Here is a 22,854-nt window from a genome sequence, read left to right as displayed (position 1 = left end):
ATGTGTCATTACCAGTTCTCATGCCTTTTTAAAGCAATTTTGGCTCTAGCTGCCGATAATTCTGGCTACGATACTTGTGTGAACATTAAGGGCACAGAAAGCCAAAGGCAGAAAACTGACAATACAGTTTGTGCTTAGACTACTAATAAGTAAGTGAATAATATGATTTTTCTAATTCCACATAATTACTCGATCTCAAGGGGCCCCCAAAAGTTCTGAATACATATTTGAGAAGCAATGCAATCTAGAGTATTTAAATACAAGCTTCGATTCAGTGAGATTCCACAGCAGATATTTTCACATTTTTTAATAGTTTAAATAGCCTTTAACAAAACAGAGGTTATTCACAATTCTCTAAGGTTTGGGAAAAAATGTAGACTGAGTCTATGAAATGGTTCATGTTCGCTTCTTTCAGTTTTGTCGGATAAATTATCAATTAAAAATATCTGAGAAGTCAAAATAAATCAATAAACAGAAATTCCCCGGGTCATGAGACAGCTAATGGGCATTTTGGTACTAACCTCAACAGGAACAGAATCAGGCCCTCAAACTTACCGTTCACTCAGCCTGATTTTTCTTGCTCTGAGAAACAGCAGTATGAAGATATTGGGACAATTTTTCACAAGCTACATCCAGGCTACTTTATATTTTATTGCAGACAGAAAACACTTTAAAAAAATCTCCAAGATAAGAGGGAAGTAACAACAACAAAAAGCCTTGGTCTGCAAAAATTGTCTATTTAATGCATCTCTGTGCATGTGTGTGCGCATGCGCACACATGTGTGCAGGCATTTGTGATTATGTGGATAATTATCATCAAAAATAGCTATGTTGGGTCTTTTGAATGCAACTATTTCTTTAAGATCTAAGCCTTCGATCCTAGAATAATGTGTACCAAGGCAAATTCTTGCATAGCACTCCACTACCCATAGGTAGGGTCTAAAACTGTCACGGCAGTTATGTTAGGAGCAGAATGTGAATCTCCTGCTGAACAAAGAAATAAAACAAAGATAGAAGAGAGGGTGTGAAAGTTCAGAAATAAATGCTGAGTGATTCAGGGTCACCACTAGCCCCTGCGTCTTGTACCCACAATCTCATGAGCATCTCTGCACAAGTTGGCCAAAAAAAGTCTCAGAGGACTAGATTGCAACGCTATTTAGTTTTAAATCCCTTTCTCTTCTCTTCTTACTAACAAAAGTCAACCTTGGTGCTTGGAATTCGACTTCCATAACTTTAAAAGTTGTTCACTCCAGAGGATATGCCAGATCATTAAGTAATTCACTGTATAAATATATAACAGAAAGAATTACTCGAGCAATTTGAGGCATTTTACTAGAATGGAAACAAAGCCACTGCAATAGAACATTAGCATAGGACTCATGTTGCTTATTTTTTAAAATAAATGGCTTGAATAAGTCTTTGCTCCTAAACAAATTCATTTTGCTTAGGAGAGAATGTCACCCTTTGAAAGTATGGAGCTAGTAACTGTCTTTGCTTAAATGCAAGTTATGTATGAGAGCAGAGAAAGCATTCAGCTTTAAAATTCTTAGTGATCTTCCTCACATTCCGTATGTAATAAAAATTATCTTACCCATATACTGGCAAATTTATTTAAAAAGCAAACAAACAAGAGAAAATCAGTAAAAAAAAATCTTACTTAAAGATTTTCTGTGCTCAGGCTTTGGTTCTTTGGATTCAGCATCTAAGTTATTCAGCAGTTCTATGCTGGAGGATCTTTTGAGTTTGAGCTCCAAATTTCTCGAGGTACAGCTCTGTTCTTTGGACTGGAAAAAGAATATATATATTTACATGTATATGTTTGCAATAAATTCTTATGTCTAAGAATGAAACAATAAATTACAGAATGCCAATACAGACAGCAAGTGATGCAGTTAGTATATAATTTACGGAAAGCATAATGCAGAATTTTTTCCTCTTATGATAGATCTTTTATGCTCCTTACAGCCTGATCCTGATTTTTCAGGATAAATTCCCACTTATATTAGGAAACCCCAAGGCCTACTTCTTCAGGACTCAGAGAGTGAAATGATTTCCTCATTTCATGGGCTATTTCTTAATGATTGCTGACAGAAAGGTTCTTTAAGTCACCTTCTTGCTTTAGATATTTACAGTAAATATTCTTTCAGATGTAGTTGTTTCAAATATTCTTGCAGATTTGAGCTTGAATTCTGTTAGTGTGAATTTAGGGAAGAAAGAAGTATTTCTATGGCTCTAATTCACTGACACATAAAGCAACCATCAGGGACCATTAATGGTCTCAATTCTTCACAAAAGAAAAAAAATAAGTTATTATTTTGGCCAGTCTCGCCTATATTCCTGGGACACTAGACCAGGTAAGATGCCGTCCTGCCAACGTCCTGCTAAGCTCCCCTCACACCCATTCCAAGCAGGGGACATCTCTGCAAGGTCATTCCATGGCATTTGGTCCTGTGCAAGACCACAACTGCAGATGGGACAACCTGTCCTGGGAGCTGCTGCTGCTCTCATTATATCTTAAGATGTTAAAAGCTGGTTGGGGGCCAAGAGCCGTCCCCGCTGCGGATCCTCCCGGCTGCCCAGGCCAGGCTTTTCCAGCCTTGCACTAAAAAATATCTGAGTGTATTCGATGTGGAGCTGAACAGCACGCAGATAAAAGTGCCCTGAGTCCCCACGGAAAACTCCACCCGAAATCTTCAGTCGGATATCAATAGCCACCCGCATCCAATGAAATGCACAATATGAAGACATACATCATCAGATCAAACTTTCCTTGGCTGATTATAGCCTAAGGGTAATATAATGTTTGCAGCTCCTTAAGGAAACAGTAGCCCTGCTCCAATTAACCCTTCCCGAGCTGCCGTAGAGACTCACTCCACCAGCTCTAGCAATTACATCGTAGCAAAATCTCTGAAAAATGCAAGAAATGGGGATATTTTTCTCTCACCAGATTCTGACAAGGGAAGTCAGTGCCCTATAGAAATATGTTCTTGGATCAGGCAGAGATGGAAGGAAGACATGCGGAATTGGTACTGAGGGTGGCAGAAAAGAAAGAAAAAGCTACAGCTGAATCTGGTTTGGTAATTAAAAACTGTTTCAATAAAAGGCAGCTCTGCTTACTTCTAGGAGAAAACCCCCAGCCTTCCTGGGAGAATAACAGCAATCAGTTACAAAGGAATATTATTTGCTAGTGTTATTCTTGTGAATAAGTAATACAAAAATTCATAAAAGGCTCAAATGTATTAATAGTTCTATTGAAGATTATATACTGTAGGCTGCATAAACAGAAAATGCAAAAATTCATTAGTTATTAAGTGCTTGTGTGCTTTTACAACCCTCAGTAAACCGACGTCCTTATTATTCCAGCAAAATAGATGCAGCATTCTGTTTTAAGACAGGAATCAAATGGCATTTTAGTTGAACAACCTTGTTTATCTGACATTTTTAGATTTGCATGCATATTTATATATCCTCCAGATAAAGGAGCGTCTAGCTAGCTGCTCGCTTCTGACTGTCTAAAACCTGTAGAGATGCCTGAGCAAATGAAGTTTAAATTGCTACATCTTAATTAATAAAGGTAACAGCCAAAACAAATACATACCAATCTGTCAATTGCATTTTTGATAGCGTGGAACCAATCCAATATGAGGAAGTCGATATCCGACTGCAGCAGGAACTCATTGCCAGAGCGCGTGGTGATCTGGGGGAGGGCATGGGGAAGGACAGGTGAGTAGAGCGCACGGGACAGAGCATTTCCTGAGATCCTAGCACCAAAAATAAGGATATTGTGACAAAAGCTTGGGGAAGCCTCGGAGGTGCCATAGGCAGTTCATGTGGAAATCTGAAAAGAAATGCACTCTGAAAAGAAAGGCATGAGGTGTGAGGATTCACTGCAAACCTCCTGCTGTTGTAGGCTTCCCTTTCTATTCTGATATTCTTATCGGTTAGATACATGATTCCATTGCCCCAGAACTGGTAGGTAATACCTGTGATTCCAGAGTGCACTTCCAATTGCTTTGGTAAAATTAATAATATAACTGTTGTTCACACTAAAAATTACCATCGAAGATGGCGATAGCAAAGTAATTAAGAGCCCATTTATCATGGAAAAAAATCCCTAGTTTGTCTGAATTGAAGTTGATTTACATTTTTGACCTACTCCCTGGAAATATTTATCAAAAGAATATCCATTCCCCTGACGCTGCCGTTTCACTGCCTAACAATATTTGGTGGGAATACGCCTGCATATCCCGTTGGCCTCAACTTCTGTAAAGCGCCGTGAGCATAATGAGACATCACTCCTTTTCCTGTGGCTTTTCACCACGGCAAACCTCCCCGCGTTGCATAAAGCAGGTCAAAATTACCATTTTGTGGCGGCCCGGAGCTGGGCAGAGCCCCGAGACTCCTCGAGCGAAGCCCTGGCAGATGCGTGAGAAGAGGCAAGAAGGGCAGCGATGGGCACGTGCAGATGGGCAAGCGGAGGGCGACGCGGCCGCGGCGCTCGTGAGAGCCAGGACCCGTCGTGCCCACGTCATGGTGAGCTCTGAAGCGAGAGCTTTGCGAGGGCTTGGAGCACGTCGGGCCATCACGCTGCTCCTCAAGGGGCCACCAAGACCTGCGGCTTCTCAGGTCTTCTCCACGACCTGGACGGCAAAGGGTTCTGCCGGAGCAAGGGGTGAGCAAAGCAGAGCAAAGGCGTGAAGAGCTGGCACGGTTATTTATTCAAAGCAAGTTGTTCAAGTGCTGCTCTCGCACTACAGCTACCCATGTCAAGAGCTTTGACTGAAGCATAAGAGTAACAACAGAACGTGCTGACCCCGTTTCCCCACATCAGCCTTTAAACTGAAATGCTACCAGAAAAAAAAAATTAAAAGAATGAACAAAAAAGCAAAAGAGCACAGACAAAGCAGCTTAATGTTTTATTAATTGTTGTAGAACCCTCCCGTTATTGAGGAAATGCCTGTAAGGAGCCATTCCCAAGTCATTAAGGAAAATCCTGTGGGTCCGGTGCCAGGGGAGACATCCTGTCCGCGAGCTGCAGGGATGTGGGAACGGCCCCGCACGGTGGGACGGGGACCCGCCGCTCCGCTGGGTCCCCGTTCTCCATGGGGAGAATCCCTGGGAAGCTCTGAACTCCTGGGATGGGCCCCAATTCCACAGACATTACGTTAAGCGCCGCAACCTCGCACGCTTGCCATTTATAAGAAAAAGAAGGAAAAAGGAAAAAAATCAAGAAAAAAAGAAAAAAAGCAACTTTGGGTAACTAGCTATGACCTCCAGTCCCGTGCCTGGATCACACAGAAGGTTTTGGGGTTCTGCATGTATTATATGTCATATCACGATTTATTAATATACCCATGCAGTTATGAATTAGACTAAACATAGGGCACAATTCAATCTAATGCCTGTCTTCCAGCATAAACAAATCATTATTAAAATGGTAAAAAGGAATAATATTTTCAAAGCAAGGGCAACATATATAATTAGATTTACTGTATTTTGGAGGCTTAAGAAGGACACAACATAGCTCAGTCTTCCGTTCAGTAAATTCAGGCTTTATTAAAATACGAGTATTCAGCGCTGCATAAACATTTGTGTGCTGTATGATATGCAAAAGAGATACTCCATTGCTAGTGAGACCAAAGCAAAAATACACGTTGAAAATTTCTTTGTCTGAACACGTTATTTTGATAATCATGTATTATCAGTGTTTTATGAGCAAATCTGTAAAAACAGATCATAGCACTGAGGGAAGAGAATTCATTTAAAATAGACTTTCAGTAAGATATAGTTCAAGTCCTTTCCTTTCTTTCTTCAGACTAATCTTCAGAGCAACTAGACAGTTTCAAGAAGACTGCTACTGCTCTCTACAGTTTAAATGCATCCACTCCTTAATTACAGTCAGTAATTGACTTTGTTCTGCTCCATTCCAGTCATTCACAGGAAAGCAGTTCCAAAGGCTTTGGCTGGTAAATCCCATTTAATGTGCAGGTTTCCTAGCCCACTTTTATATATTACCTCCTTAGGATTTCTGATAAATGGTTCTTGGAAGGGATTGCTAAACCATATTTGCACTTTGAACAATCGAATTTTCAACACCCTTGGGAAAAGACATCAGTGAAGAATGCTAGCTTTGACTAAACCTTGTGATTGAACAATTTATGATCACAGCCCTAAATGATGTATAACTAACAACAAGCATAAATTGTTCAATATTAAGGCATGCTAACGCGCCGTCCCTGTATCAGGCTTTGCTGAAATAAACAGACTGGAGAAAAAATGAAAGGCAAATCTGGAAAAAAAAATAAAATAAAATGAAGTTCTCTACATGCAGAGCTGCCAGTCTCCAGTGTGCCAGGTCCTTTATTTAAATATTCCCTGAAATCCCTTTGCACATCATTTTTGCAAGGGCCACAGCCTGGAATTAACATTGCCTTACTATGCAGAATTATGATGCCGGTGTCAACAATAAATAACAACTGACATTACCCTCCTATTTTAAAGAGTTTGTCCTTTCAGTTGGCTACAGTGGAATCAGGATTCTCCCTTTCTTATCCTTGGGAAGAAAAAAAAAATCACTTAAAAAGCTAGTTCCACTCACATGGTAGTTATTCAATGAACTATTGCACGGTGCTGCTGTTGTGCACTGATCACCTGAAAATACAGGCTCGCTCCAGGTAAATGTGGGTTAAATTCAATATACTGCCAGGCTGCCAACATAGGGTGTAAAGGGTAGGCAGTTGGGGAGTGCAAAATATATATATATATATATTGTAATATTTTCCTTGTGGCTTATTAAGAATTTCTCTTGCCAACTTAAAAAGTTGCAAATGGAGAGGTGAGCTGCTTTCACACCATTATGCTCCATCAAGGCTGTATTCGACAAGATCCTGTTATTAAACAAAAAGAGAAGACTATATCTAATTAATACCATTATGATTTTATAATACATAAACATGCCTTATGTCCTACTTTTAGGGACCAGTAGTCCCTAAAATTCCTGTGAATCATATTTTCCTTCCATGTGCTAAGTTGCACTTCGGGACACAGTTCACGCCAAGTAGGACACGTTGCGTGCCAAGTACGCCTGCATTCCTCCAGAACTTCCTAAAGCTTGAGGGATCATCGGGATCACCTTTTAAACCATGTCTCATGGACTCCTCCTTTTTCTGTTATACCTCGGCCAACAGAAAGCAGGAGGTCAGAGACAGGGAAATGCCACGGAACAAGCCCCATTCCCAAGGCCTAAGCTTTGTCCATAGTCTTCTTTGGGCTCACTTTGGGGTGTGAGCTATAGCATTCCCCCAAGAACAGTTTCCTTCATGCTACCCTTCTTGTTCTTCACCAACGAGGGTTTCTCTAGACCCATTTGTCTCACATGTTCTGGTTGCATAACAGGGATGGAGGCAGTTTCAGCATTCCTACTGATAGGCACTCTACGGAGACGTGGGACAGCAGGAGAAAATCGCACAGCAAAACAAAAACACAAGCCCACACTATTGATTCGCTCACTTCAAAGTCTACTTATGCATCTCTTGTGGCTACGACTATTATTCGCCGTGATGAACTATTTTCAGACAACGCCAAGCGCAAACCTTAGCACAGGAAGTGAGGAGTCCTGCGGGGGCCGGGGAATTGCGGCAGAAACCTCCCTGGTCCCTTCTCTGCAATTACGGAGAAGGGAATGAGCAGCCTGGAAAGCCACGTAGGGCTCACGTAGGGCCACCAGGACCCGCCGCGCCGCTCCGATTCCAGCCAACGCTCAAATAAGCCTTTGTTCAACTCCCTCTGACCAAGGGACCTTCTGAGAACACGCCGGGCTGCTGGGGTGGGTTATGTGAAGCTTCACGTCACTTCTGGACCATGGAAACCCTACGCAGACGCTAATCCGCAGTGCAGAAAACCTACATTTTGATGTCACTTGGGACCTCCACAGCCTGTGGTGAACACTAAGTGATTTAAACTTGGATTGACAGATACCTCTGCGTGCAGAAATTCAATAAAATGTGTTCCTCTTGTTGCACTGTGTATTGGGCTTGCTGCCCTTGATATATGTAGAAAGAAGGAAAAAAATGAAAAGGGAGTCGCTGGAGCATTTCTAGCTCAAAAGCTAACTTCTTCCCCCTTCCCACTGCTCCCTTCATCTAACCTTGCTCTCCTACAAGTTTTCTGTCTGATCATGTTAATGATCCTCGTTCCCACAGTGAAGAGGACTCTAGGCTTTTTCTTTGATTTTCCACAGCTACTTTAGCACAAGGGGGTCCAGGCCCCGTCCCACATAGGCGAGGAGGAGGACAGGCCACCCTCAACCCGCACTCATCCTCGTGGCTGCGAGGGGAAGGTGGCACGAGGGCCACGGCGACAGCTCCCGAGCTGGGCACCCATTTGCAACCTGGCTTATATATCTGTGCAGTGCAGGAGATAGGCAGGAATTTAAACACACACACGAGAGACTGTTAAAAATGCTATGATTTAATGCTCTTGCAAAAGAAGAAACAGAAAGACTAGGAATTTTCTTTCTTTCCCTCTTTTATTTTTATTAAAAATCTATATTATTTTCTATTTGTATTTTATATTTTAAATATTTAATATTTATATTTTTATATAAGAATATTATATAAAAATATAGCTTGAGAATAAATGCATTCAATGTAGACACTAATGCGTCCACACCCATAATGAAAGTACAATTAATTAATGTTGGGAGCCACTATATTCCTTAGTGGTTTAATTAACTGACTTGCATTAAACAAGAACAGAGATATGTAAGTTTTAGAAAACATGTCAAAAGTCGGACTGCATTTCTGGAAGTTGATCTCAAATTCTTTCTCACAGATAATCCAGCCTCTTGGACACGTTTACACTGAGTGAGTGAGCAGCAGAAAGGATAAATAAAATCTCTATGTTGTACTGCAGCATAGGATTTTCAAGAAATGCAAACATAAGAAAACAAAAGGATCACTATTCAGCTGCATTATATCTATATTGCATCACATATCCATTATATGGTTCAGCCTATGGAGGTAGTCATGGTTATGCTGATAGTTAAATTGCTTAAAGGACTCTAAGTTGTTTATGACTAGCAAAGAAATCTCATTATCAAGCAGATTGTCTGTCTCATATTCCAGTCTGGCTTTACCAGTCGAACAGTCCTTTGGATGTAGAGCAAAGTTAACACTGTAGTGAGAAGGGGGGGGAAATATCAGCTTGAAAGAAAAGGTCTTCAACCAACCTCTCCAAAAAAATGATATTTGTTAAAACATTTTGTGAGAAAGTATCTGCCTTGTGTTCCCAATGTTGCTAGATGTTAAGTAAATATATGCTGATTGCAAAAAAAGTTGCTTTGGCAACTCTCTTATTAAAATGCATTTGTAACCCCCATCTGTCATGAAAGTTTGGAAAAGTTTGTTTACTTTGGATAGCCGCCTTATCCAGGGTTACCCCAGCACACAATGATAGCAGTCTTCAGAAGTTGTGTGAGGAACAAGCCACTGGGGATCCATTTTTGTTTTAATTGGCACACACCACCCCTTTTCTGGTCTGTCAAAAAGATCAAGCTAATATGCATGGCGGGTGTTATATTCGCAGCTTTTGGGAGTAGTAAAGCTCCCTTTATTTAAGTAATTTAAATGATAGACTGCAAAAACTTTGCAAGTCAGAAAAATGTTTTATACTTTCTTTGGGAATATTTGTTTTAAGCAACAGAAAATGTTCTACATATCTAAAGATGTTGAACCTTATGTTATAATTACCCTGTTTCTTCTGACTCTGTAAAAATGACTGTGAAAACCAAGCATTGCAAAAAGGCAACAAATAGAGCCCGCATTTTCACAGCCTCCTTGGTATTAGCAATTGCAGGAGCGATTGCAGCCAGATGTTGACAAGTGGGTTACGGTATCGCTAATTTGTTTGTCCTTTCTCTGGAAACCTTCATGGGTTCATCGTACCAAAACGACCTGCTCCTATATGTAATTTGCTTTTTAAAGGAGATAACATAATGTTTGGGGTAAATACGCGAATGGATCTGGAGGGGATTTAACACTCTGAAGTCTGGGGTCAAACTTCCAAGAAAGAACAGTTTTTTAATGCATGTGCAAATGATTGTGCTGCAATCATTTTCTCCTAGTAGATTCTTAGGACAGAATTACTTAGCATAATGTAATAATGAAAAAAAAAAAAAGAACTCTGGTTCTGCTCATAAAAAAATAATAAATAAAAAAAGAGTGTAACGTTTCCCTTCTGCTGTGCAATGCTGTTGAATCGCATTAATATCAGGGAGGAGAGAAGCAGGTCTCCTCTTGGCACCAGGAGGCAAACCTCCACCCTCTCCTCCTGGCTAAGAAGAATCTCAGATGCAGAATTTATTTTACCTTCTGTGGGAGGTATCAGACACAAAAGAGCTCATCGTTTAAAATCATGAGGTCTGGACAAGTCCAAACTATTCCATGGCCAAGAAAAGGGACTTGGGCTAAATGCAGAGTCTAACTATATGTTCTGGCTGGGAAAGAAATGTTTGGGGCTGTACTTGTGGGTACAGGTGATGCCTTTTTGAAGGAATCGGTTGTCATTTCAGCTTTCTTCACCCCCCATCTGGTCATGTCTTTTCCCTCCCATGAAAATAAAACACCTGTTGTTTGAGGGAGGGGAAAGGAATGGAGGAAAATGTGTTTTCTGCTAAATATTCCAAGGAACATACTGGGAGAGAGTGTCTCCTGCTCATCTGCTGCGCCAGTTTTCTCCCCTGCGTGAGGCACAGTCTGGCTCTGCAAACGGGACTTTCCTGCAGAGGAGGCTGAGCAAACGCAGACAAGGCTCCTAGCTGCATCTAGCTGAAAAACAAGCAAAGTTAAACTTTGAGGCCTGTAGCAAAAGCAGCCTGGACTCACGCAATGATTTTATGCATCTCTTCTTCCTTCTCCCACGGGCAAGGAAGCTGCCGTGTCCCAGCTGAGCCAAGCCAAGTCCTGGACCCTTCAGTCCAGCCAGTGACCAGAGGTGGGTTAACAAGAAGATCCATTGAGTGTCTTGTCCAAGCAGGGTCATAATTTGGGCTCATAAATGCTTAGACACCACAGATCTTCTCCAGCCAGTGCCTGGACAATCAATAGAGGAGGCAGGTGCCGGAGCCTGGCCAAGCAAGAAGAAGAGTCAAACTGGCTCCAAGCAGAGAAGTGCGAGTGAGCAATGAAGGCCAGTCTGTGCATGGTGGGAAACTGGGAACAAGCAACTTTGCCCACAGATGAAGACGAAAGGCAATGTCTGAATATCTACTGCAAGATACTTTTCTCCTTGGGGTGGCATTTTATTGTCACTGTCTTTGCAATGTGAAGCCGCATGTTACCCATGCGCACACGGAGATATCGGCAATAGTTTCTTAGAGAAGTCCTGTCTTGGTTTCACCAGCCAGAAAAGAGCTAGTGATGAATGGTCCTCCTGTCCAATTTTATATACACGTTATCACACTTCATGATACATGCGAGTGAGATTCAACATGATAAGTCCTTGCAAAAAAAAAGAAAAGCAAACAAAAATCAAAAGGAGAATGTATGTTCTACTTTCAGCATAGTCAGATATACATTTAAAATATATACGTTATGTGAAAGATTTCATTCTGTTAACTCTTATTTTAGTCAGAAATTAATTCATCGGTAGCAGAGCATTTTACAGCTACATTATTTGCAGGCAGAAGCCAGTATTGGTTTTGAGTACTTTTTTACTGACACGTCTCCTGTTAATAAGTGCTGAGATTGCACAATAAGAAAAAGAGACGTTGCTATAAGTAGATACTTATAGTAACGTATTTGGCCATGATTATAAGTGTTTATAAAACATTCAAGAATCGTTCCTTGTCTACTTACACTAATGAGAACACCTGTTAACTTTAGAGCCGCACAGACTTATTTGCATTGAATTCAGGTTTTTGCCTACTGTACATCACTTTTTGAAACAATTAGATGTTTACAGAGAAATATAGCTAAAAAAAGAACAGCAGCTTGAATGCCCTCCAGCCCAAGTCAATGCTAATCCTGGTTTGAGTGAAAAGCAGAAATTTGCAGAATTATAATACCGACACAAATTCAGTTAGCAGTGAACAAAGGTGTACCTGCAAACCCGCCGATAGCAGATGTTACATGTGAGGATTGATACCTCCCGTTGAATAAAGCACCTCTCGGGGATGAAACAGCACTACTGAATGGGATTTTTCCTTCTTATATTTACCAGGTTCTTTTCATTTGAATCTTTCTTTCTCCCTGTCTGACTCAGAACCTCTCCATATAGTGTCTATGCAAAGCATGTGGTCATTTTTTTCCAAAATAGCTGTTTACATTATTTCATCAACTTGCCAAAAGCCAATGCAACAACACAAGAATCCTACCACTGCTCGAGATTCAAAACATCATCTCTGCCACTGAGTTTTCCTGGCCTGGGGCGAGGAGGGAGGAGGGCTCTTTCTATAACAACAGCTCTACTGAACGGTAAGTGCAATATCCTGCTGTCCCCCAACCATGGCAGCTATTGTTTAATAACAATATACACATCAAAGTTGGGCCACGATATGAACATGCCAGCTGTGTCAAGTGCCCAAGTGTTGCAGGCAGGAGAATATAATGGTTCTCATCTCCCCTTGCACACAAGACGTGTGGCATGTTTGATTTTGCTCTGTTTGTGCAAAAACATTAGGAAAAGTTAAAAATATCCATTTATGAAAATAAACTTTTCCAACTACAGAAACTGAAAATATTTCCATGAAAGATTTTTTACATAACATTTCAGTGACAATGATACTGCTTCAGCCTACGATAAATGCATTGTTGTCACCTAGCTGAGTTCAGTTGTTCCTGAAAATAAAGAGCCTTGTAAGAAAAATTTCAATAAGAACACCTTACACCCAGCACTAGCAATATTTAACTAATCATTAAGAATGTGGATATTTCAAGAATAGATCCTGAAGCGTTTATAGACTATGAACACCTTCTTAAACATTTCTGTGATTTGGAAGGTCAAGATATCCCATATAACAAGGAGAATCGCAGTCTAGACAGTACTGGAGAGCAGGTTTCATTCAAAGAACACCATCTTCTAATTTTGCTATTCTTGTAATCCACAAAATGGGCATGTGCATATCTCAGTTTTCTAGTAATAGCTTCAAATCAGTTTTCAAGGGTTACAATTGTTTCTTTTTTCTTTTTTAGATATTCTGGAATTGCACTGACTGCACTGAAAAGCACTGGCCTTTAAATTTATATGGAACTCTAAGTAATAGTGTAGTAACACCATCAGGTTACTCAAAATGTTATTTAAGAATATCACATAATTAAAATCTCACATTATTACTTCACAGTAGGTGTCTAAGGACAGCTTTGTGGGAAAAGAGAACACAACTCACTGAATTTCTTGCACTGAGTGTAGCCAGTTAGCAAAAGCTGGGTGAGTAACTGCTCAAACATCTCGCTATGTAGCTCACAAAAAAGCAAAAGTTACATTGCACAGCAACTGTGTCATGGTTTAGTTTTTAATAAACACATATGAGAATTGGAAAGATCTAGTAAGAAATGCTACATCTTATATAGGTCTGAGTGACTGGTATGCACCAAACAGTCAAAGACAAATAAAATGTTATAAAAATATGTGTAATTTTAAAAATATACTCAAAGTTCCTAAGTAATATAGACTTTTTCACATATTATGAATACTTTGTCATCTGTCAGTCAAGCCTTTGGCTACCACAGTGCATAGCACAACTGGAGAATCTGGAGGGATGCGCCACAATGTGATGTGGCATGCAGAAAAATTGAAAAACTCCATTTTTCAGAAATAAAAATCACATCTTCCAGTTTTAAATAGAGAGAATGATTGCAAAATATTTGGCTATCAAGGCTGTAAAGATTGAGGTAGGATAATCAATAACGTTTGTGGTTGAATTACCCACTGATAACAAGTAATTTCCTGCTATTCGTGAGGGGAATTGGGAAGTGGTTTTGGGGAATTTGGCAGACTCTCTCCCTCTTTCCTAAATATGCTGTGTCTGAAAGCCTGATGTTCATTTCTATTCGAAGCCTGGGGATGATGCAATATATCTGAATGCAGGTTTGGGGTGACAGCTCTTTTGGGAACTTAGGGATCTAAATATAAGAGGAGCTAAAAATATGCAAAATTATCAGGCATAGAAATGGCTGGGTATTTGGGTTTTTAGCCTACATACCATAATCACAAGACCGTATTTATCCGGGACCCGTAACACCATGATTGTTACTCCACTTCTTGTCACTAATAAATGTACAGTACACATGAGAGGAAAATAAATAGAACGTTTTGAAACGCGTTATGGCCTCCTTGTCCGAAGATGTCGTCAGTGCGGTTTAATTCCAGCACTGTGGATGTGCCAGGAGACTTGTCCTTATCCAACACCAGGAACTGCGGGTACAGAAGGGCTACTAGCAGAGCACCTCTTTGCAGGCCCCGGGCCCTCCCTGCCTTCCTGCCGTGTTATTACAGATACACGATAGAGTCTCACCCTCATCGGTGTCACTCCCATCAAAGGGAACAGCATCTGGCAACTCAAAACCAAGATCCCATTGGCAGGATGTATTTTTAAGTGCCAGACAACAGGAAAAGTCTGAAGGAAACTGGAATTTTGGATTTCAGCTCCTGAAGGTGTTGTGCCACCGTGTGCTACCATCCCACCCAAGACCTAAGTCTCACACTGTTCTGCCACTAAAATAACTAAAATCTTAACAGACTATTGAGTGTGTTCAACAAAACCCAAGAAAATTCCTAGTGATTTGGGGCACTTATACATTAAACCATAGCTGGAAGAGCTGACTGTCTCCCTATTACTCATGTCTGTGAGTAGAGATGAGTGAGTTTGAACTATAAACAGCACCAATTACATTAACATTTCCAAATACTTTCAAGCATAAGACCAAAAGCTTTTGTTTGCTTTGCAAAACCATGATCCACTATGCTAATAAGTCTAAAAATTGATTAAAAGAAAAGCATTCAAAGCACAACCTGGCAATACGGCTTCTTATGTGCATTTCTTTCATCTGCTGCAGCACGGCAGCCCTGATTCAGCAAGGTACTTCATCGAGCAACGCGCCGCTTGCAGAGGATGAGCGCTTGCACCGTTCCCAGGCACAAGACGGGGCTGAGCAAAGCGCTCGGCAGCAAAAATAGCAGAAAAGTTCTATTTATTCACAGAGCGAATATTTCAGGGAACAAAAGATCTGATAGTGACAGTCAGAAAGAGCGGGTGTGTAGATCAACACAGCAATCACAGGCAGCAAAGTTGACTATCGCTTCCAAGCCTACCAGCAATAGGAAGCCAGGATAGCTTACTGGAGACTCCAAAAAAAACCCTACGCCCTCACACACTTACAAACAAACCCAAATCCGTAACCTTTTGTATCCACTTGAAAAGCACCCTATTAGAAAAGGAACGTGATTTCCCCCTCTCTTTGGCTGTCTTGGCCAAAACACAACCAGATCGGCTTGAGGAACTGAGAAAAAAAGTGGCAGGCAGGTGTGAAATCAGAACTCAGGTCGTCAGTTCTTGGGTCTTCAATGGCCAACGTTCCCCAAACACCACTCGATTCCTTCCACGAACGAGTCAACGGGCTCTGCATCCCAGCCAAGCTCTTAATATCCAAGATCTACTGTGGGAAGTCAATCACTCAGAGGACGACCTTGCAAAAAACTAAGCTACAAACTAGATATTGCCGGAACTTGAGGATTCAAACAGGAATAAATTTTCTGAGAGTTGTAGGTGTTTTGAAATTCAATTATACCATTTCATCTCCTATTGAAATGCAAACACACATAGACTGAAAGGCGGTGATGTAACGTACAGAAATACACCGTATCTAAATAAAATAGTGAGAGACACTGAAGTAGGCATACGTTTATCAGGAAAAAAAATAACAAAAAAGAGCACTGATATCTATATTATTCAGGAAAGCTGCCTGGATCAAAGAAGAAAGTAAGATCTCAGTTTCACGCTCAAATCTGAGCGATAACTCCTTCCCACTTTTCACTGCTTTGCTGTATGACAGTGTCACTCCCCTCAATACGGGAATACGCTAGAGAAATTAGTAGCAGAGAAAACAAATTGTGATTATTTCCTCTCTTTGACCTTGCCGCGCTTGCTCCCTTCCCCATTCGAAACCCGGGAGCCGCATCACGTGTCTGGCCGGAAAACCTCCCGCGACAGCCCCGGCTCCTCTCTCTGCTTTCCTCTTCCTTTACTTTGCTAAAGTCGTGGATTCCTTTGTTTAGCCTCACGTCCCTCTCTGTTTCTACGTTTTTATCAATATAGTGGGAGCTCGGCAGTGCCTCTTAAAGTATTCTTTTCATAAAACCCCTGTTTATAAATGCCTTTCATTTCTGAAGTGGAAGCATTCATTCGCTGATCACTATAGGAAGATGAGAGAGGTTGAGGCAAATCCTCTAAGGCATTTGATTTGCCACAGGTCTGAAAATGTTATTTCCATGCTTTAAGAACATCCCAAATACTCTACTTAAAGACTAAAGTGTTAGATAATTAAATAAACTTAGAAAGCCTATGCAGAGCCACAGTTTGTCAAGGACTGGAGCTTTTGCTTGAGGTGCAAAAACACACCGATTTCCATTTCACAAAAATAAATAAATAAATAAAAGAAACTCTTAAATCCACACAAGGATTTTACAAAAAAAAAAAAAATTAAAAAGTGCTTTGCACATACACAGAGTCACTTATGGATTTTAAGTGAGTTAATACTCGTAGTCCAACCTTGCAGAACCAGAGAAAACCAACCAAGCAAAAAGTTGCTGGAAGTTACAAGCTACTCTCTGGTTCAAAGTTTCAAGTAATTCCCAATTTTCTCCAGGCTGGTTTGCAATCGGAAGAGCACGGCACAGAGTGCTTAAATCAGGATCTTCTCCCCAGCATTTTGTGGCAATAGGATGTTTCATGGCACCACAATAACCTTCCAAACACTTTGAGGACTATTGAGCACCAACAGTATAGTTTTAAGTGCAATGTAGCAGGCTTAAATTATTAAATTAAATGAAGGTAACAACACCCAGCATCCTGTTTAGGCAGCTTCGTGTGCATTGTTTTGATTCCCGTTTTCTACTTACACGGAGAGTGCTTGGAATCCATAATTCATATAAGGATAAATAGAGAATTTCAGTGTTTTTCTTGCACTATAAGAAGCCTATTGTGAATGGCCCCGGGGCAACTTCCCCCAGCCAGGTAATTTTAAAAAGCAGCAAAGATAGGCAGATGCGTTATTTTCAACAAGGTCCCAAGGTGGCTTTCAATTAAGAAAAACAATTGACTGATGTTTCTCTGTTTGCTGCCAGGAAGCTCCGTGTAGTATTTCTAGAGCTTTTTCTCCACTCTACCCAACATGTGGGCTCAGTGTCAAGCTGTGAGTTTGTAAATCTTTTTCAGCACTTATCAGAGCTCAACATGAATTATGGTATTGCCAAATCTGCTTTATGCAGCTTTTTTTACACTAGAAGAAAATGTGCAATTTTATGGTCAGAAAGAAAAGTCTACCTAAATTCAATGGGGAAATACAGCTAGTTAGGAGAGAACCCCAGAAAAGAAAAATACCTCCCTGCGATGCTGGGTCCTCCCTGCCTTGCAACTTGGGGAACTTCTGAGCTGCCGAGGTGCGTGTGCTGCCCACTGATCCCTCCCTCCCTTTATTACTAAGAAAATGGATTTTATTAACTTAATGCAGGTTTGAAAATCCCAGCTACTTTTGTAGATGAACCTCCTTAAAACGCGTGCTAACCTCCAGCCAAACAAGCACATACCCACCTTTTCCATGGCCGAGTCCTTGGCGTAAATCAGCCCTTTTGTTGAGGGCTAATAAACTTTGCGCGTCTGCGCGCACGCGGGATTTAATACCGTTATAATAATATTATATGGCAGGCAAAAATATAATGAAAATGATAATTTGCCAAAAAGATTTAAAAAACACTGAGGTGTTACCTATCAAAAGTTCTCCTTCTGTCTATGATACAGCACAGATTGCAATCGTGACAGTAAATCTGGTGCTATTGTTAATGCCATGGCACTTTGGTTTTTGGCTTGCTTCAGTCCAATCTGTGACATGCTTGTGAATATCTTTCTTCTGTTCTGTCTGTATGGCATATGGATTTCTGGGATACAACGTCAGACCTATCCACATAACAAGTGTTCAGAGCACCTTATCATTTTAAAAAGCCAATTACTCAAAAAGACAAATGTGAAATGTTTCACATTTAATGATGAGCAAATCTGCAAAACAAATGCAATTTTGCTTCATTTGAAAAAGTTTAGTTTAACTGTAAATATTGCAATGGAGTCCCTAGCAATACACACCATGGGTAGGGACAGGCTCATTTTATGCATATTGTACATCATCACTGTCACTTAAATCTGCAAGATTTTCCATGCTAAGTTGTTTTAAATAAATAGAAAGAAATGAGATACAAAAGCCTGAAATATATGCTTCCGAGTAGACTGCAAAAATGTCACTGCTAACACTGAGCATTGGACACTTAAAAAAAAAATATTTTGAAAGTCTCACCCAAAAAAATGAAAACTGCATATGTCTACGGAGGTAAAGGTCAGTAATGAAACAATTAACAGCAAAAATACCAATCCATTTCTTAGAAATATTTGTCAATACATAAAGCATGTTTTGTACTGCACATAAGTGCTCAATTAATCCTGGATTAGCGTTCGTATGTCGTATTACGAGGCTGAAACGATGTCAGCTGAGGAACTTGCACACACAGGTTCAAAGCACGATTTCCTAAGGACTTCAGGAGTGCAGAAACGACTGCTTTTTGGTGCAGCACTATTAGAGCTCACGATTCAATGAGATACTTAAGGATTTGCATAACATATATGCTGTAACACTGAGGTTAAAAGGCAGCACAATTATTTGTTTATTTATTTATTTAACGGCTACGATATCCCTGTATATTTATACCCATGGGGGTGCAAATTAAAATTACAGGCATACCCTGGCCATTACTAAAGGCAATGTAATGATGGGTGTTATCTGAATTGTGGGTGCTGAGCACCAGAGAAGAAATTAAAGTGATTGCTGTGAACACGGGAGCATATTGGGCTAAAAGCTGCTGACGTTCCCAAGCCTGCGAGAACAGCGATATTAGTGGGAGCACTTGACTGAGGAAGGCAAATGGATTTATGTACAATACTTAAAATATACGTGTACCCTGTAAAGAGATTTTGACCCTGAAGATTTTTGTGACTGATTTCATTGAAAAAAAAAAATCAAACCTCTCTAAACTGTGAACATTGGTAACAAAATACTATATAACATGGGAAACTGAATGCAGCTGGCACTGGTAATTTTAGAAGAAACTAATCTTGGTATTTATAACATCATGTAGCAAGCGGAACGGTTTTACCAGGCTTGGAATGCTAAAATACAAAAAAAAAAGTTCACCTTTCAGCTAGTGTGCTTCACTTCTGGCCTGCAAAAATCAGTCATCAGCTGTTGCAAGGCAAATCTGAAGAAAGTTTATTATGCTCCGTAGCCACCGAGCTACCTTCCTGAAACTGCCTGTGCATGCATTGTATTTTATATTAGATTTTTGTAATCCAGCTCATGGACTTAATATGTACAGCTGAAAAATCAGTTCATAAATTACATTTAGCAAGACAGAATATATGCAGAGCTTTAGTGTTAGATAAGAACCTTATTTTAAACAAATTCCTTTTTAAAAAAAAAATATTTCTAAGCAGTTCTGATTTAGGGTTTGATGTTTTTTTTACCTGTAGAATGGCAGTTGTAATGAACTAATAACAAATGTAAAAAAAGGGGGTATTTTACCCTTAATCCTGGAAACAGCTGTAAAAATAATTCCCCAAATATTTTTGCTATTGCTGGACAATAATAAGCATAAGTGTACACATAAACCTGAAAGAGAATGCAATTTATTTTGGAATTTCATTATGGCACTTAATTTTTACAATTTGGGGATTGTAAGGATAAAACAAACATTCATAAAGCAGAATAGACCAAATCATTTCATGAATTGAGCTATGCAATGTGTTTAACTCCAAATGATTTACATCAGAGGTTAATTTTTACCAGCATCTTTAATGTTCAGGAATATCTGAAGATATAGGAATCTACGATTTAAAAATGTAAAACTTAAATAAACTGGGAGGTTTTCATTTGCAGGGGACTGTGCAAATGTTTTGCCTGGTTTTATAGGATGTGTTTGTGTTTTCTGCTTCTGCCTTGCACACCCACTCACCAACTTCAGCACCGAGTTTCAGATTTGAATGAAGTGAAAATCTCAATGGGTGTTTACCAAAGTAAATATATTTCTCCCACTTTCACACAAAAACTAAATTAAACCACGGGTTGCTCCTGCTTTCCACAAACACCCACAAATCCACAGCATCCACCTGAGGCTACCCAAGAGCAGGGCTGAATCTCGCAGCAGGTCAGAGCTGGGGTTCGAATTGCACAACCTGAAAGCGAGCAAATTTTTCTAGAGTTTTGGAAGCTGAAGTCAAAATTTCACCCAACCCAGTTAATGCAAAATCTGTTTATGCACATTATCTTCCCCGGAATTACAAAAGGGAATGTCAGTAATAATCAAACGAGCGTGCTGAATTGAAATCAGAAATAGCTATCGCTAGCAAACTGATCCGCACAAAAGTGTCAGCGTTAGATTTGCAGGCTGGGGGTTGTGTAACAGAATGAGGAGCTCAGGCAGGAAAAACCAGCCATCCACTACGGTACTTTCACCCCGTTAATCTCACATGTGCTTTGCCACGGATTTCTTGCTATTTTATTTTTAACCTCCGCTACCTTGCGGGAAGCGGGCAATTCGGAGGATGCTCGGAAGCAAAGCTCCGATTTTACAGATGGATGTAAAGCACTGGTAAATGAGAGCTTTCAGAAGGACTTTTTCAATTTACTTTGAGCTTAATCTGAAGTGGTTTAATCACAGCTTGTACACATCTTCTTAAAAATTGTTATAAGCGGGGGGGGAAGTAATAATCATGTAGGAAATCACCGCGACAGATGCTGGTTCCAGTGATGCCATTTACACTTTTAGACTTCCTAATGAAAGCCTGTGCGGGCAGTACCTGTGCTGGGAAGGTGTCAGGTGCTCATTTGGGAAGGCAGAATAGGAGGGAATCAGCTCCGCGTTGTGAAAAACGGCTCACTTCGCTTTTTCCTTTTTTTTTATTTTTTTTTTGTGCGTGTGTAGGGTTTTTTTTTTTTTTTTTTTGCACCTGTTATTCTAAAATTTCTTTCAGTTACATTTCAAAACACTACAGTTGGGATCTCCTTGCCAACCTGAGATGGCATAAGCCTGGGTAACAGAACAAAATGTGAGAAGGTCCTTCTGTCTTTAACGCCTGTTCACCAATGAATCAGCCTCCAATTAATCTGTTTCTTCAGTAGGAGTTTAATAAAAGTCAAGCACACACATGTTCAGTCTTGTTTAGTATTAAAGCTGTGTTAACATTATCTGCCTAGCCAGGTCAAAAATCTTATATAATTAAATGCCAGGAACCATTTCAGAATTTTAAGGGCTTTACAATTTTCTGTAAGTAATTGATTATGCAAGGCAGGGTAGTTTAAATTTAAAACAGGATAGTGATGAGTGTGATGTCACTTTCCATTACATATTTCAGAAAAGTTTGTTTCATGGCCAAACTACACATAAAACCTAACTTATTAGATTTGCTATTTTGCATTTTTATGAACCAGAAAAAAAAAATCAGCAACCCAGATTTTCTCTCCACATCACGAAATATGAACGGAGGAGGTTGTGCACATCCCAGATTTCCACGCTGCCAGGCAGGCTATTGTACCCTCCTCTGCTGTGCCTCAAACGCGCTTTGGAAGAACAAGGAATTTCAGTGTCACTATAGGATACTACTCTGGTGGGGAAGTGCAGAGAGACCCACTGGGCCACACGAAATGTTAAAGAGCAATGGTCAGAATGATAAACGCAACTAAATATAGGCAATCACAAGGTTTTACAGCAAAAAGTCCAATCTCGGATAAATAAAAGCTCTCTGTATTGACTGGAGTTCAGCTATTCACTGTTCAAACCTGTTTATGATTTCAGATTTCCAAAAAAAAAAAAAAAAGGTTGAGACAGAAAGGAAAACAGAAAAAAAATATTATAGAAATACTAATTGCAAAATGAGATTTTATGAAAGGTCTGATCACAGCTAAAACTCCCTCTATAAGGCAAATCTATTAATCTTATTTGGCCCTGTCCTGCAGCCTCCATCCCCTCCCGGAGGCTCCTCAGCTCCCCAGGCAGGAGATGGCTCTTCAGCTTTTCCCTTTCCTCTTTTTCCCCATTTGCTACCCACAAGGGAAAAGCAGATGTACCTAAGGCTACTGCACAGCCACCTCCTCACCACGCAGTGGCCTATTCCAATCATATAACATAAAGCACAATCTATATGTAATATGGAGCCCCTGGTATCCAGGTTGCTCAGTCCGCGCCTATAATGACATCCAGAGCAGGAATTAGAAAGGGCTTAGGGAGAAAAACACAAAGAAGGTCTTAGATGGAGATGCCATCACTCCAAGGTACAGGGACAAAGAGCAGGAAGAGAAGATTAAGCACGTGCGTTTGAATACGAGATTAGCTCATAGCCTTGAAGCTGAGCACTTCCATAAGGTTTAAGGCATAGTAAAGAGTACAAGCAAAAGGGAGAGAGAGAAAAAAAAAGAGCATCGTAATTTTGTGGTACACAGAGCAGAGCAAAAAAAAAGCATTAAAAATAGAGCTACAGAAATTTAGGGATGCTTATAGCAATGGAGGACAGCCAGCTTTGGATAAACAAAGGGAGTTATGGAA

The 22,854-nt window shown here is 40.2% G+C and overlaps 1 protein-coding gene across 2 annotated transcripts in view; it reads right to left on the bottom strand.

Annotated features, from left to right (window-relative positions):
• The window catches only part of ARHGAP15 (Rho GTPase activating protein 15), a 301,475-nt gene that overhangs the window by 146,379 nt on the left and 132,242 nt on the right, over nt 1–22,854 (bottom strand). For both annotated transcript variants that reach the window (XM_088521808.1, XM_088521809.1), the window contains exons 7-8: nt 3,599–3,697; nt 1,658–1,784 (exon numbers count right to left, since the gene is read on the bottom strand). In XM_088521808.1, the coding sequence (XP_088377934.1) occupies nt 1,658–1,784; nt 3,599–3,697 (226 nt within the window). The remainder of the gene's footprint in view (nt 1–1,657; nt 1,785–3,598; nt 3,698–22,854) is intronic.

The sequence above is a fragment of the Tinamus guttatus genome, unplaced genomic scaffold (genome assembly GCF_059628265.1).
Source record: "Tinamus guttatus ecotype Peru unplaced genomic scaffold, ASM5962826v1 Tinamus_guttatus_pri_ptg000133l, whole genome shotgun sequence".
Lineage (NCBI taxonomy): Eukaryota > Metazoa > Chordata > Aves > Tinamiformes > Tinamidae > Tinamus > Tinamus guttatus.
The sequence above is the reverse complement of the archived record's forward strand: the minus strand, read 5'-3'. Positions and strand labels throughout refer to the sequence as shown.